Source organism: Crocodylus siamensis, chromosome 10, assembly GCF_052110815.1.
Source record: "Crocodylus siamensis isolate JL-2025a chromosome 10, ASM5211081v1, whole genome shotgun sequence".
Classification (NCBI taxonomy): Eukaryota; Metazoa; Chordata; order Crocodylia; family Crocodylidae; genus Crocodylus; species Crocodylus siamensis.
In genome coordinates, this window is record NC_143404.1 from 43,182,353 (window position 1) to 43,195,580 (window position 13,228).

The 13,228-nt window shown below is 49.1% G+C and overlaps 1 protein-coding gene across 9 annotated transcripts in view; it reads left to right on the forward strand.

The window, feature by feature from the left end:
- The window catches only part of CHD6 (chromodomain helicase DNA binding protein 6), a 253,245-nt gene that overhangs the window by 101,824 nt on the left and 138,193 nt on the right, over positions 1–13,228 (forward strand). For all 9 annotated transcript variants that reach the window (XM_090020474.1, XM_090020470.1, XM_090020475.1 and 6 more), the window contains 2 exons: positions 1,683–1,830; positions 2,658–2,807. In XM_090020474.1, the coding sequence (XP_089876600.1) occupies positions 1,683–1,830; positions 2,658–2,807 (298 nt within the window). The remainder of the gene's footprint in view (positions 1–1,682; positions 1,831–2,657; positions 2,808–13,228) is intronic.

Below are 13,228 nucleotides of genomic sequence, written 5' to 3' on the forward strand. Positions count from 1 at the left end.
CTTCAGGTAACAGGAGCCCCACTTGAAACCTCCTGCCATTTTATATTGAACCATTACTTGAGAGAATGTCAGATTAGACTTTATCAGAAGCCTTACTGAAGTCCAGGTATTTATTATACATCCACTGCATTCCCTTGATCCACACAACTAGTTACTTTGTCAAAGAGCAAGCTGATTTGGCATTATTTGTTCCTAACAAATCCATGCTGGCTTTTTGTGATCAGCATTTCTTCTTCCTGATAATCACAAATTGATATGTTCATAATTTGCTCCAGTGACTTCCCAGGTATGACTTTTCTCCAATTTTTTGGGAGCATCAGATTCCAAAGGCCCAAGACTACATAGCATTAACCCATTGCATAGGAACCATACGTGTTTGCTAGGTTGGGCTCTCTCCTATACCATCCCAAGGATTGTCAATTGCTGTCATTCATCCATTTGGGAGAATAATAGCAGATAGATGCACATAGATGGTGAGACACCCTGACTTTGCTTGGTGGAGGGCTATGTGGCTGTGTGCTAGGAGCCTGATTACAGTCATCTTATCTGTAATGTGTAGATCGGGGGGTTTCAGCCTTTTTGGATCATTGTACCCCTCCAGCAGCCAGACGTGGGGCAGTGTACCCCTGGCTGCTGAGCAACCCGGGTGGGGAGGGACGGGTGGCAGCTTGCGGCTGGATACTGGTGGCGGGGCAGCACATTGCATGGCAGCACTCTGTCCCCACCTGTGCGTACTCCCTAGAGCCTTCTCAGATAACCCCAGGGGTATGAATACCCCCAGTTGACAACCCCTGATGTAGATGATGAGTTTCGTGAGATGAAGATAGCACTTCTAATGTTATGTTCTGCAATAATGACAGTTGATTATAATATCTTCAGCCTGAGGGCCTCAAAGAATTGGAAAAGTGCTATCTCCATGGTATTCAGGGAGGGCTAGATGAACAAAGGTCACATAACATTGAAATGAGGCCATGAACAGACCAAGGTTGAAAGTCACCTCTCTTTTGGATTCTTAATGGTGGTTGTCCAAGGTCTACTCTGGAGCACATAGGCTAGACCAGCGGTTCTGAACAGGGTGCCTGTAGGCGCCATGGCACCTTCGCCCTCCCCCTGAGGTTTATTCAGGTGCCCATGTGCATTTTCACAATCAATAGAAATCATTATTCCAACAAAAACTGCTAAACTTTAATATTCATATTAGCGCCTCCTGTTTTTTCTTTTAAATTTGAATGTACCCTTGAGCGCATAAATGTTGGGAACCCCTGGGCTAGGCAGTGGGAAGAAGCTGCCTGGCTTCTAGCTTTTAACAGTTTTGGGGTGAGCAGGACCTTTTTTCCCAAGCCACTTGCTCTGGCACCAGCAAAAAAGCTGTATGAGTTATAAGCTTAATACCCTGGTACCCAGACAACAGAAAAAGTATGAGCCCTGTTCTCTGGTAGTATCCATGCTGTGCTGTTCCTCTGAAGCCTAGTGCAGTGCTGGCTTTGCCTCAGGGAAGCTTTCCCCCATTGGCATTTGGTGCTTCCTGAACCATCCTGGTGATCCAATGGTGTGTGAGCAGAGGACATGCCAAGGAAGAATTAAAGTGCAACAGGCACAGGAGTTTGCTGGTCTCTTTCCTAAAATGCAAACTTCTGAATTCTGAGGGGCAAGGGGGCTTAACTGTTACTCTGTTCTGGCAGGAGGGAGCAAGGACCAACCCCTGTGGAGAAGAAGAAGAAAGGAAAGAGGAAAAATGAGATGCCAGTGGAGAGTTTGGAATTGGATCATGAGCTGCTGAACCCCTCTGTGCAGAGCCCTGAGGAGTCCATTGAGTCTGCAGACAGCCAGGTATGTTCAAGGCACTGGTTCCAGGTGACTTGGATTGATCTCCCCAGCTGGCTGGAGTCCTTTATACATCTGGGTCTTGACCAAAAGTAGTGCAGTGCCAGTACATTAAGCTCAGAGCTTATGGCATTCTCTCAACAGTGAGAAGTCCTAGAGAGCAGTGTTGAGTAGGGAGGTCTCCATGAGGTTTCTAGCTAGTGGTATAAAGCTTAAGTGAAAGTGAAGACCATTACCCTAAAGGGGAAAGAAGAGCTCCCAGCCTAACATTCTTTATCTCTGAACCAGGCTAAAAAAGCATGTAGAAGAGGTAGTCCTAGGAGATGCTAAATGTCTTTAGTAGCTTTGGAAAAGTTGAGACCCCTGTGCATCAAGCCAGGAGTAGTCCTGAAATGCTCAGGTTTGGGCCAAATGTGTTAGCATCCAACTAAATAGGGCTGAAACATCAAGGTGCAAGCCCTTGTGCTCCAAGCTGGAAGCTAGAAGTATCTGTACGAGTCCTGCTGTATGACAGAGTGCAGATGCTGGAGCCTGACAGGGGTATCGGGACAGATCATTAGAAAACTTGTCATTGAGGAACCAATGGACACATCAATCACTGGAAAGCATTGAGAACAACCTTGTAGTTGGCTTGCATCCTGCCCCCTGTGACACCATTGACCTGTTGATCTGGGTGGGGTTGGAATTCACCCTATGCTAGGGGCTCTCTCAACCTTCACCTTCTCCTGACATCACCAAATTCCTGTGGTCAGAGTATGGTACAAGAGTAAGGCTCCTGCTTTACTGTCTCTGCTCCTCTCCTTCCCTGACTGCCTTCCTTGTTTGGTATGCAGAAGAGACGCTCAGGACGCCAGGTAAAGCGAAGGAAATACAATGAAGACCTGGATTTCAAAGTGGTCGATGATGATGGCGAGACGATAGCAGTACTGGGGGCTGGGCGGACCTCTGCACTCTCTGCATCCACTCTTGCATGGCAAGCAGAGGTATGGAAGCTCTGGACAGCTCTGTGCCTGTTAGAAAGAAAGGGATCCTTTGTTTTCCTCCAGCCCTCTCTATGCACTTCCCAAAGGATCATGGGTGTGTGGATAGGGTGAAGCAGGACTATTGGGACACACGTGGAGAGTGCTGTACATAGGCTGAAAGGTTATGGGGAAATGTCTGAGTCTGGCCAGCAGCTGGGTCTGTAAGAGGTTTATGTTCACAGAAAGTCACGGAAGAGGAACAGCACGCTGCTTCGTGCAGCTGGAGTGGGCTCAGTGCATTTCTTTCTAATTCAGTCCAACAAGGAGGAAGGAAAGGACACTCCTTTCCAAGTTACCATAGAGCAGTGAGTCTTTAGTCCCTCATCTCTTAGCATCTAGAAATGTGAGGGGCCCATCAGGCCCCTAACATGTCTGTGGCTGAAGTCAGAGAGAGCCTTTTCCCCACACCTCATTCTTGAGTTAGCTGACAGTCTGGCATCCCTGTCTCTTCCCCTAGAGACTGTTTACAGCCTTACAAGCTTCACAGGCAGAAAACCTAGGAATGTTCTGTCTCCAGCACCCCAAGTGTGTCAAGAAGGCTAACAACATACTGGGCTGCATCAGTAGGATTGCCAGCAGATCAAGGGAGGCGATTATTCTCCTCTGTTCAGCACTGGTGAGGCCACATCTGGAGTACTGTGTTTAGTTTTGGAACTCCTGCTACAGAAAGGATGTGGACAAATTGGAGAAAGTCCAGCAGAGGGTGGAGGAGCTGGGGGACATGACTTACAAGGAGAGGTCAAGGGAATTGGGCTTATTTAGTCTGCAAAAGAGAAGACTGAGGGGGGAGTTAATAGCAGCTGTCAACAAGGGTGGTTCAGAAGAGGATGGAACTAGACTTTTCAGTGGTGGCATATGACAGAACAAGGAGCAAGAGTCTCAAGTTGCAGCAAGGGAAGTTTAGGTTAGATATTAGGAAAAAAATCTCACTAGAAGGGTAGTAAAACACTGGAACAGGTTACTCAGAGTGGTTTTGGATTCTCCATCCTTGGAGGTTTTTGAGACACTGCTGGACAAAGCCTTGCCTGGGATGATCTAGTTGGGGATGATCCTGCTTTGGGTAGGGGGCTGGACTAGATTACCTCATGAGGTCCCTTCCAACTGTAATTTTCTATGATTCTAAGTTCTGTCTCCTGTGTGTGAGCAAGTACCAGCTCCTCCTTCAGGCTGAGGTGAAAGATACAGAGTTCCCTGGACTGAGTAAGCACTATATCTTTCCCACTTGCCTGCCACATCTTGTTCTTTCAGTGGTCTGTTTCATTTGGTGAGTGCCTTACCCCTCTTGATGAAGTATATCTAATGAACAATGCTCCACAGGATCTCCTTGGAAATATAGCCTTTTACCTCCCCTTTACTGCACACCTCGCAGTGTCTTTTGATCCAGGGTGAGGCCAACTCCGCTCTGGCCTTTCCCTAAGCCAGTGTTTCTCAAATTTTGGATACCTGGAGCACACTTTTTTTCTGTGTGCATGTGCACGTGTGTGTAAGACTTGCACAATGGTACCCAATCTTTTGGACCTGTGGGTCAGATGAGTGGTGCCATGATGGTTCATGGGCCAGATCCAGTCCATGAGCCCAGTACTAAGCAAAGTGCTGGACCAGCTGGGGCCTGATCCAGCTGCAGAGGAACAGCATAGCCACGTCCTGATCCATTCATGCAGGGCAGGAGCAGCTGAGTCTCAGTTCCACTGTACAAGCCTCGCAGAGCTTGGAAATTTGGTGGTGGAGAAGTGATGGCAGTGTTAATTGCCACTACTTCTCCATTGCCAGATTTTCAGACCCACGGGGATCTCCATGGGCTAGATCTGATGTTGCTAAAAGTATCATTTTTTGCAGCACACTTCCACCACTCTCCCAACACACTAGTGTGCTGTGGTACACCCTTTGGGAATCACTGTGCTAGGCAGCATTCCCTCTAAACTGCCCGGCCATGCAGACACGCTTATGCCGTGCTGCCAGGTACACCTGCGCAGCCACGCATGCCACACAGCTTAGAAGGAACGCTGGTCCTAGGCCCACTCAGTCTAGTCTGGGCTTCTCTCAGCACAAGTCTTTAGGCCTATTTGCAATCCTTCTGCTAGGCTTTCACTTGCTTTGGCCTTTTTCCCAGCCGAGGTGGTGCAGTGGCATAACCGCACACCCCCTTTTGGATAATGGCAATCCCTTTCAGATCACAGGCGCAGCTGCTGGGGACTTTTTAAGTACCAGAAGCAGGTAAAAATCCCCCCGCCCCCACTTTGGGAACCCCTTCCCCTTCCTTCCCTGAGCAGGGGCACCTCCCCTCCTTTCTTGTTTTTCCCTCTCCTGCTCTGCTGTCACCATCTGTGAGGACCCTGCCACATGTTACACTTAGGACATGTCAAGTGTTAAACATGTTAATCACATGTTAAGTTGTAACCCAGCCACACATTAAAGCAATTAATGGTGTCATAAAACAAGGAATAAACCACAAAGTTATTCCACTAAAAATGTGTAATGACTTTGTAGCTGGGTCCTATCATGCTATTAATTGAACATGTGGCCAGGTGCACCCATGTGGCTCAGAGCCCCAATCAGCTGACAGGGCTTCCAGCTGCAGGAGTGCATGGTGCACCCATGTGGCTGGGAGCCCCTCAGCTGAGGGAGCTCCTAGCTGCAGGAGCTGGCTACTTGCTAGTGCAGGGTGAGACTGTTATCATGATCCTTGGCTCCCCCTGCACCAGCAGTAAGGCGTGATGGGATCTGATGCTTGATCCCACAATTATGCCTCCTACCATGTATGTGTGGCATGTCAGCAAATGAAGTTGTGTTGATTGTGCATCCCATCCTGCCTTTACCTGCACATCTGGCAGGGACCTGGCTGACCTGGGAATGTGGGTAGTTCCATAACTACCCACATTCTGTTCCCTAGCTGTAGCTCGGCTGCACAGAGTTGTGTTCCTCAAGGACAGTGGTGGTGGTGACAGCAGGCACATCCTTCTCCCGTGTTCCCCAGTAGCACAGGAGCAGGGGCAGAGAGGGAGCAGCTCCTTGCATAGCCATTCCCACAGTCCTGGCTTGAGCAGGGCAGGAGTAGCTGAGACAGTGGTGGCAGGAGCTCTTGTGCCCAGAGGAGTAAGTGGAGAGGGCAAGGTAGGGACTGGGAGTGGATGTGCCATGAACACAGATGGGAGAGAGGGGTGCTGAGAGTTGTGGGGGTTCTTACTTAATTGGAGGCTTTAAAAGTCTCTTCCTGCTGCTGCCATGGCATGATCTGCTGGGAGCGGGGGTTGCAGCCACCTCTGCAGTTCTGGTCGCAGCTCCCATACCCCGCTTTTTATAATCTGCCCATGTTGAGGCCTACTCCATCTTAGCTGGTTTCCTCCCAGTTCTGGACATTCCCCAGGCCTGCTCAGTTTCTGTATTCTTAGTCCATAGATTATAAGGCTGGAAGGGACCTTGGGAGATCATCAGCTCCAGCTCCTCCTACCAGACAGGAAAGATAGCTGGGGTAAGGTGACCCCAGCAAGGTGACTGTCCAGTCTCCTCTTGAAAATTTCCAGGGTAGACGATTGCACCACCTCTGGAGGGAGCTTATTCCACAGTCTGGACACCCTAACTGTGAACAAGTTTTTCCTAATGTTGAGCCTGAAACGGTCTTCCGGGAGTTTGGCCATTACTTCTGGTTCTCCCCAAGGGTGCCCTGGTGAACAGTTGTTCACCGAGCCCTTGATGTACGCCTCTGATGTAGTGGTAAACTGCTACCAAGTCCCTTCGCAGCCTTCTCTTTTTCTGGCTGAAGAGTCCCAGGTTCCTGTGTCTTTCCTTGTATGGTTTGCTATGCAAGCCTCTAATCATATGTGTGGCCCTTCTCTGGACTCTCTCAAGTTTTACCATGCCCTTGTTAAAGTGTGGCACCCAGAACTGGATGCAGTACTCCATTTGGGGGTCTCACTAATGCCGAGTAGAGCTGAAAAATCACTTCCTTGGTTTTGCTGGAGATGCATCTATTGATGCCCACCAGAGTATTATTTGCCCTGCTGGCAACAGCATCTCATTGCCAGCTCATATTCATACTGTAGTCTGTTTTTACCCCCAGGTCCCTTTTGTTTGTGATGCTGGTCAGTTTGGCTCTGCCAAGCCTGTAGGTGTGTAGGGGGTTGTTCATCCCCAGGAGGAGCACTTTTACATTTCTCAACTTCGAACTTCATCTGGTTCTGACTCACCAGCCTTGCTAACCTGTCTAGATCTGCCTGTATCTGTAGCTTATCTTCAAGCATGACCATGTTTCCCCATAATTTGGTGTCATCCATGAACTTGGCCAGTGAGCTCTTCACCCCCACATCCAACTCAGTGATAAAGATGTTGAAAAGTACTGAACCAAGCACTGACCCCTGTGGGACACCACTGGCCGCTTCTCGCCAGGATGACATAGATCTGTTCATTAGACTCTCTGGGTTCTATCCCACTTGATTGCACCCATGGATTGACCTCGCATACTGATCCCGTACTGGATCCAGCTCATGGACTGACCCCACCTACAGGATCTGGCTTACAGAACTGCTCCACACCATTTATCTGGCCTATGGGGCCAGAAGGTTGAGCACCATTACTGTAGGCTGCTACCATGGTGCCCCCATTCCTCATCCCTTAAATGAGGCTTTGTGGCTTCATCTGTCCAGTATCTTGTCTCTGACTGTCTAGTTTCTGTGGTAGAATGGTGCCCAGAGTCATGCCCAGAGCAGGAGGGTTGGACTCAATCTTTCAAGGTTCCTTCCGGCCCTTAATTTCTATGATTCTATGACTGTTCAGAGCAGACTCATGCATACTGCATTGGATGATAGGTAGGGACCTACCAAATTTGGGGTGGCTGCACCCAATGTTGTGGTTTGAACGTAGTGCCAGGTGCCATTTTCACAGCAGAGTGTGGCACCCGCCCCTCCCCCTATGTGGCCTTGTAAACCCCAAGGAAAGGTGGCCTATTTTCCCACCCATCATTTCATGAATGGGGCCACAGCTGGTCATCCATATCATATCTGTCCATCCTCTCTGTTAGGGGCAACTCCAGGGAAATCAGGCCTTGGGCCAGCAACACTTAACATGTAGAGGCATCCCATCCATATCTCACATTTTCCTACTCGTTAGCCTTGCTTCAACTGCACAAAATTAGTTGATGGTTGCCTTGGGTAGTACCTAGTTTGCTGCCCAGAAATCCCTGTGTGGTAGGTAAGGAAGTGGAGAGGTGAGGAGGGCCTGTCTGCACTAACAAGCACTTCCTGCAGCACCAAAGCAAGAACAGAGACACAAGAGCCCCTCCATTGCTCACATACTCTGCAGAGCCATTTAGATAGAGAGCTTGTTAAGGTTTGCTGCTCTGTAGTGACAAAATTTTGAGGGGAGGTAAGGAAGAAAGATTTGGAGGACAAAAATAGATTGGGGCATGTTTGTGCATTAGACATGTCAGTGCTGTTTAGACTGGAAGATTCCATGGCACCTTAGGAACTAGTGCAGTGGTGACAACAGAACGTGAACAGCTGAGCTGGGGAGCTGTCAGAGCTACACCGGGGCCCCAGCAATAGCAAGAAGGGGCCAGAACAGTGCCTTGGAGAATTTCCCCAATGAGAGGACTCAGCTCCTTTCTCTTACTTTAGAAGGGGACTTTTCAGGAGAGGGGGGGACCTCTTGGGAGGGGACAGACACATAGGAAAAGTCTGGTCTGGCGCAAGACTATCTGTTCTGGGGAGGGCAGAGGCTCTGTCCATTACTATTCTCCTGAATGAATGAGGTGTCCCATTACTAGGGCTGTGCAAAGCTTCAGTCCCTTATTCGATTCAGCCCAATTCAGTGGCCAAATCTTTGAATCGGAATTGAATCAGAGGACCCTTTAATCTCTCCGAATCAAATCAAAACCCTCTGAATCAACTCAGAGAAATTAAAAAAGATTTGGTGATTCAGACATAGACACAGCTTTAAATGTTTTTTCTACATACTTCTAGGTAGCAGGGGCTTGTGAATGCTGGGGTGCATAGAGTGTCCCACAGAAGCACAGGAGGGTGGGGCTCCCCAGTGCGCTCTGCAGCAGACCTGGAAGTGGGCCAGAAGCACTTCTGGTCCACTTCCGGGTCCACCACCGAGCATGTGGAGGCCCTGCACTCCTGTGGGATGCTGCATATACCCCAGCATCATAGCATTCACGAACTGTGCCTGCTACCTCAAGGTCTGTAGAAAAAACTTTTAAAGCTGTGTCTATGTCTAAATCGCTGATTCTCCAAATCAGTATCGAATCTTCAGATTTGGGTTTGGCCATATCAAATCAGGGATGGTGATCAGCGAATCAAATCACTGTCTTTGATTCAGATTGAATCCTAATCAAATAGGGCCTGCTTCACACACCCCTACACATTACCACGTATGAGACTGTCACATGTGAACCTGTAGTGCCCTAGTTTCCATCTTCACGTAGCCAGAGACATGAAAGAGAACCTCAGCTGCCTTACCACCTCTGACACATTTTTCCTGTGGCTACTCCTGTTGTGTTGGTGGAACACCCAAGCTAGTTACATTAGCAACATTGAGTCCACATTTTCACATGATGTTAATTAATTCCAGCTCTGTACACAGCAGCCTCCAAGACACCCCATGTGTAACACACTGTCACCAACTCTGCCAGCAGTGTGCTGTGTATCCTTAGGAATTCACCCTTCCAACCTCCTCAGCTTTCCAAGTAATATAATGATGTACCTCTCTTGCAAAGTAAAGGGGAATCCTCAGATAAGAGGTGCTGAGCAAGTGCAAAGTGTTATTATACAAAAGGGCCAAGACTCAGCAGAGCAACTGGAGCTCCACGGTACACATGCATACCTAGTGAGTGCAGCCTTAGATATTGATGATTTGGGACCACACTTCCCTTCTGCGCATAGATTTTGCATTACATTATGAAAAGTAGTTATGGCAGCAGACCTGATCAGAAGGTGAATGGCTGCATTCTAACCCTCAAGGGCACACCCTGCAAGAACAGTAATGGGTATATGCATCTCAGCTCTCCATGGAAAATGCACATTCTTGGAGGCGCAAAAGATAAAGTCAACTTACTTACCAACTCCTAGGGGTAGCTGGCAAACTGGCTAAAGGATGTAGGAACCAATCTGAAACTGAGGTCTTGCTGCCTAACACAGAATTAAGAGGAACCTGGTGCCTCAGATCTGGTTGGCTGCCCATGGTCTTAAGGCAAAGAAAACAGAATAAAAAAGGTAACTCAATCCTGGAGGCCTTGAGGAGGGGAGGAAGGGCAGCTTCTGACAGGATGCTTAGGGGGTGCCAGACGGAGGTGAAACCTCATTCTAGAGTCCTGGAGGATTATGAGAATGTGATTTATAATCCCTGAAAGCTGGGATGAGGGAGCCAGGGGTAGGGAGAAATCAGAGGTTCACCTGATACAGCTTATGAGTGCAGGTTACAGCTCTGTTCTGCAGAATCCTTCCTAGTGCCAGGAGAGGGAGGGAAGCTCATTTAGTTAATGGGGAAACTACACTAGTTGTGCTGAACTGGCCGAGAACAAAGTCTGTACAACATATGGAAAGGCTGATCTGTGCCAGGGTTTGAATTACACTTTGACTCTTGGGGGGAGGGGGTGGGCTGCAAAAAAAAATGTAATTGGTACTTTGATTAATAAGTCCACCTAAGTGAAGGAGCAATTTGATCAGAGAACCCCCAGGTTATTATTTTCAAATTTTACAGGGGAGCTCTCATCTCTTACGGAAGGGCTCAGCCCTCCTGAGCTCCCCTTTAATTCACACCCTGGTCTGTGCTAAGCCAAAACACCAGAGAGGCTGGCTGTGAAATACTTATCTGTGTAAATAGGGCCCTTGGCACTGTTCCAGAGTGAGAGCAGTCTTCATAATATAGCTGTTTGGGGGAGCTCCCACTTAGACACCTAGTACTGAAAAAAGTTAATAGGGAAACAAGTATCCAGAGAGCAGCTGGCTGAGTGGCACTTGTGTCTTACTGGTCTTATAGCCTGATGAAGTCAAGGAGCAGAGAACAGGGAGCTCTGTACTGCTCTAACTGTCTGCTACCACTTCACAGGAAAGAAAACCGCAAGCTTACTCCAAGGTGGGTGAAGACTACTTCAGGCATATGCAGGACAGTGGGTTCAGTATCCTGACCTGTCAATACTGCCTACTAAATTCTAACCTCAGGAAGAAGAGCCACTGACTGTGCCTGGGTCCAGATTGCAAGCAAGAACTCAGAGCAGTTACTCAGCATGGGGCTTGGCTGCTGTCAGGAGACAATCTCAATAATTCATATAGAGCAGGACAAATTGTGGTGAAAGTTGCTGCAGAACTCTGTACAATGCTCACTCCCACATCCATCCAGGCATCATCTTTGCATCAAAAATTACTATAATTTCATAGTTGGTAGGGTCGGAAGGGACCTGAGCAAATCATCAACTCCGACCCCCTGCCGTGGGCAGGAAAGAATGCTGGGATCAAATGACCCCGGCTAGGTGATTATTTAGCCTCCTTTTGAAAACCCCCAGGGTAGAAGCGAGCACCACATCCCTTGGAAGTTGGTTCCAGATCCTAGTTGCCTTGACTGTGAAGTAGTGCCTCCTGATATCTAGCCTGAATCTACTCACTTCTAGGTCTAAGAAAATCAGAAAATTAGGGGTGGTGAGCCCATACACATGTGCCACAAGTGACATGGCAGCTGCTGTGTGTGGCATGTGTACCCTGGGTGCTCAATAAAGGGAGTTACTGGAATGGGGACTCAAGCATCTTGCTGCATGGAGAAGAGTGGCAGCAGGAGCTGCTCTGAGAAGTGTCTGACCCTTCCATGTCCTGAAACTTGCTGAACTCAGGGGGCTTGGATTCTTGCTTACCATGTAAAATTGCAGTAGCTGAAAGGCCAGGGAAGGATTAACCTGGCATTTGGCAGTGATGCCTCCTCTCACAGTCTGAGCCTCCCTGCCTTCATTCTGGTGCCTCAGCACTCACTCTAGCAATTACACCTTCAAGGTGGTGGGGATCAGCGTTGCACTTGGGGCTTAACTTGTGACACACAAGCCATAAAGGTTGGTATCTATTGCTTTAGATACTAGGGGGCACATTCCCTTTCAGAATGGCCTGAGTGAAAATCACACATAGGGGATCTTGGGCTCCCCTCAGGACATGCTGTGGGAGAGAAAAAATGGCACTTACAAGCCACTCTGTGCTCTTGGTGTCAGTCCCTTCCATATGGCATAGGCTTCTCTGGACAGGTCTATATGTCTCCCCTACTGACCCTGGGCTGGTGCTAAGAAAATAACGCCCACCTCTTCATTCCTGCTTGGATACTAGAGACCACCAGGTAGGTAGAGGAGATGACTTGGGGTGGCTCCAAGTGGCTTGGAGGAGATCTGAAGCCCCCCAAAGTGCCACTCTTGGGCTCTGTGATAGGGTCAGGGCCTAGGGGGTCAGGGCCACCCCTGCTGGCCACTCAGCCATGTCCCCTGCTCCAGTTCCTGGGGTACCCTTCCTTTTTACCTCACATGCCACACCTTGATGTTACTCATAAAAGTTTGGGAGGCTGTCCCAGGGCCTGAGAGCAAGCCCCGTGTAGTTCTGCCTTGCCCCTGGGGCACTCCTGTTATGGCCCATCTGGCCCTATTAGTGCCTCAGGGCATCAGTTGCCTTATGGGCTATTTGTGGCCTCCTTCCACCCCTGTAGCCATGTCCATGCCTCACGGATATCACTCTATCACTGTTTACCTTTGTGTATAGGCTTCAGCCTTCTTAGCCTTAGCCCACAGTCTATTCTGGCTGTAGAATATAGCTAACTCTGGCCTGGCCTTTCAGTCTTAGCCTCTTGTCAGCCTTTAGCCGCCCCCTCTCAGCTCAGATCCTAGCACTCTCAGCCTCTGGCCACCTTGGCCATCCTGCTTTTGGCCTCGGCCAGCTTCTGTGTCACATCCCTATTTCTGGCAGGGCTCAAAACCTGGCATGCCCTTCAGGTACCCCTATGGCCTCCGTACCGCCCTGTGGCCACATCCAGTCCTCCCGTCTCAAGCTTATTCACAACCTAAATACAAATGATTGCTTCACAACTAAAGCCTTCCCATCTCTGAGTGTCTGCCTCACTCCAGGCTGCAAGGTCCCCTTGACTCTCTCCTGGCAGCTCCATGGAGCAGCTTGGATGCTTACTGGTCTGTCTGCTGTAGGCCTCTCTCTCAGCAACTCCTCTTCCTACAGCATACAGGGCCAGACTGTCCTGCCAGCTCCCAGGCCCTGGTTTTATGGGCCCCAGGGCTCCAACACTTTCTGTCTATTGACTTTCCAGCTCTGTCCTGGGGTTGTGGCTAAATTAGCCTGTCCTGCATTCTGCAGCATAATTTAGCTGCCTTTCTTTAGCCTAATGAGCCTAGACTGTTCCTGACCCTGCACTCT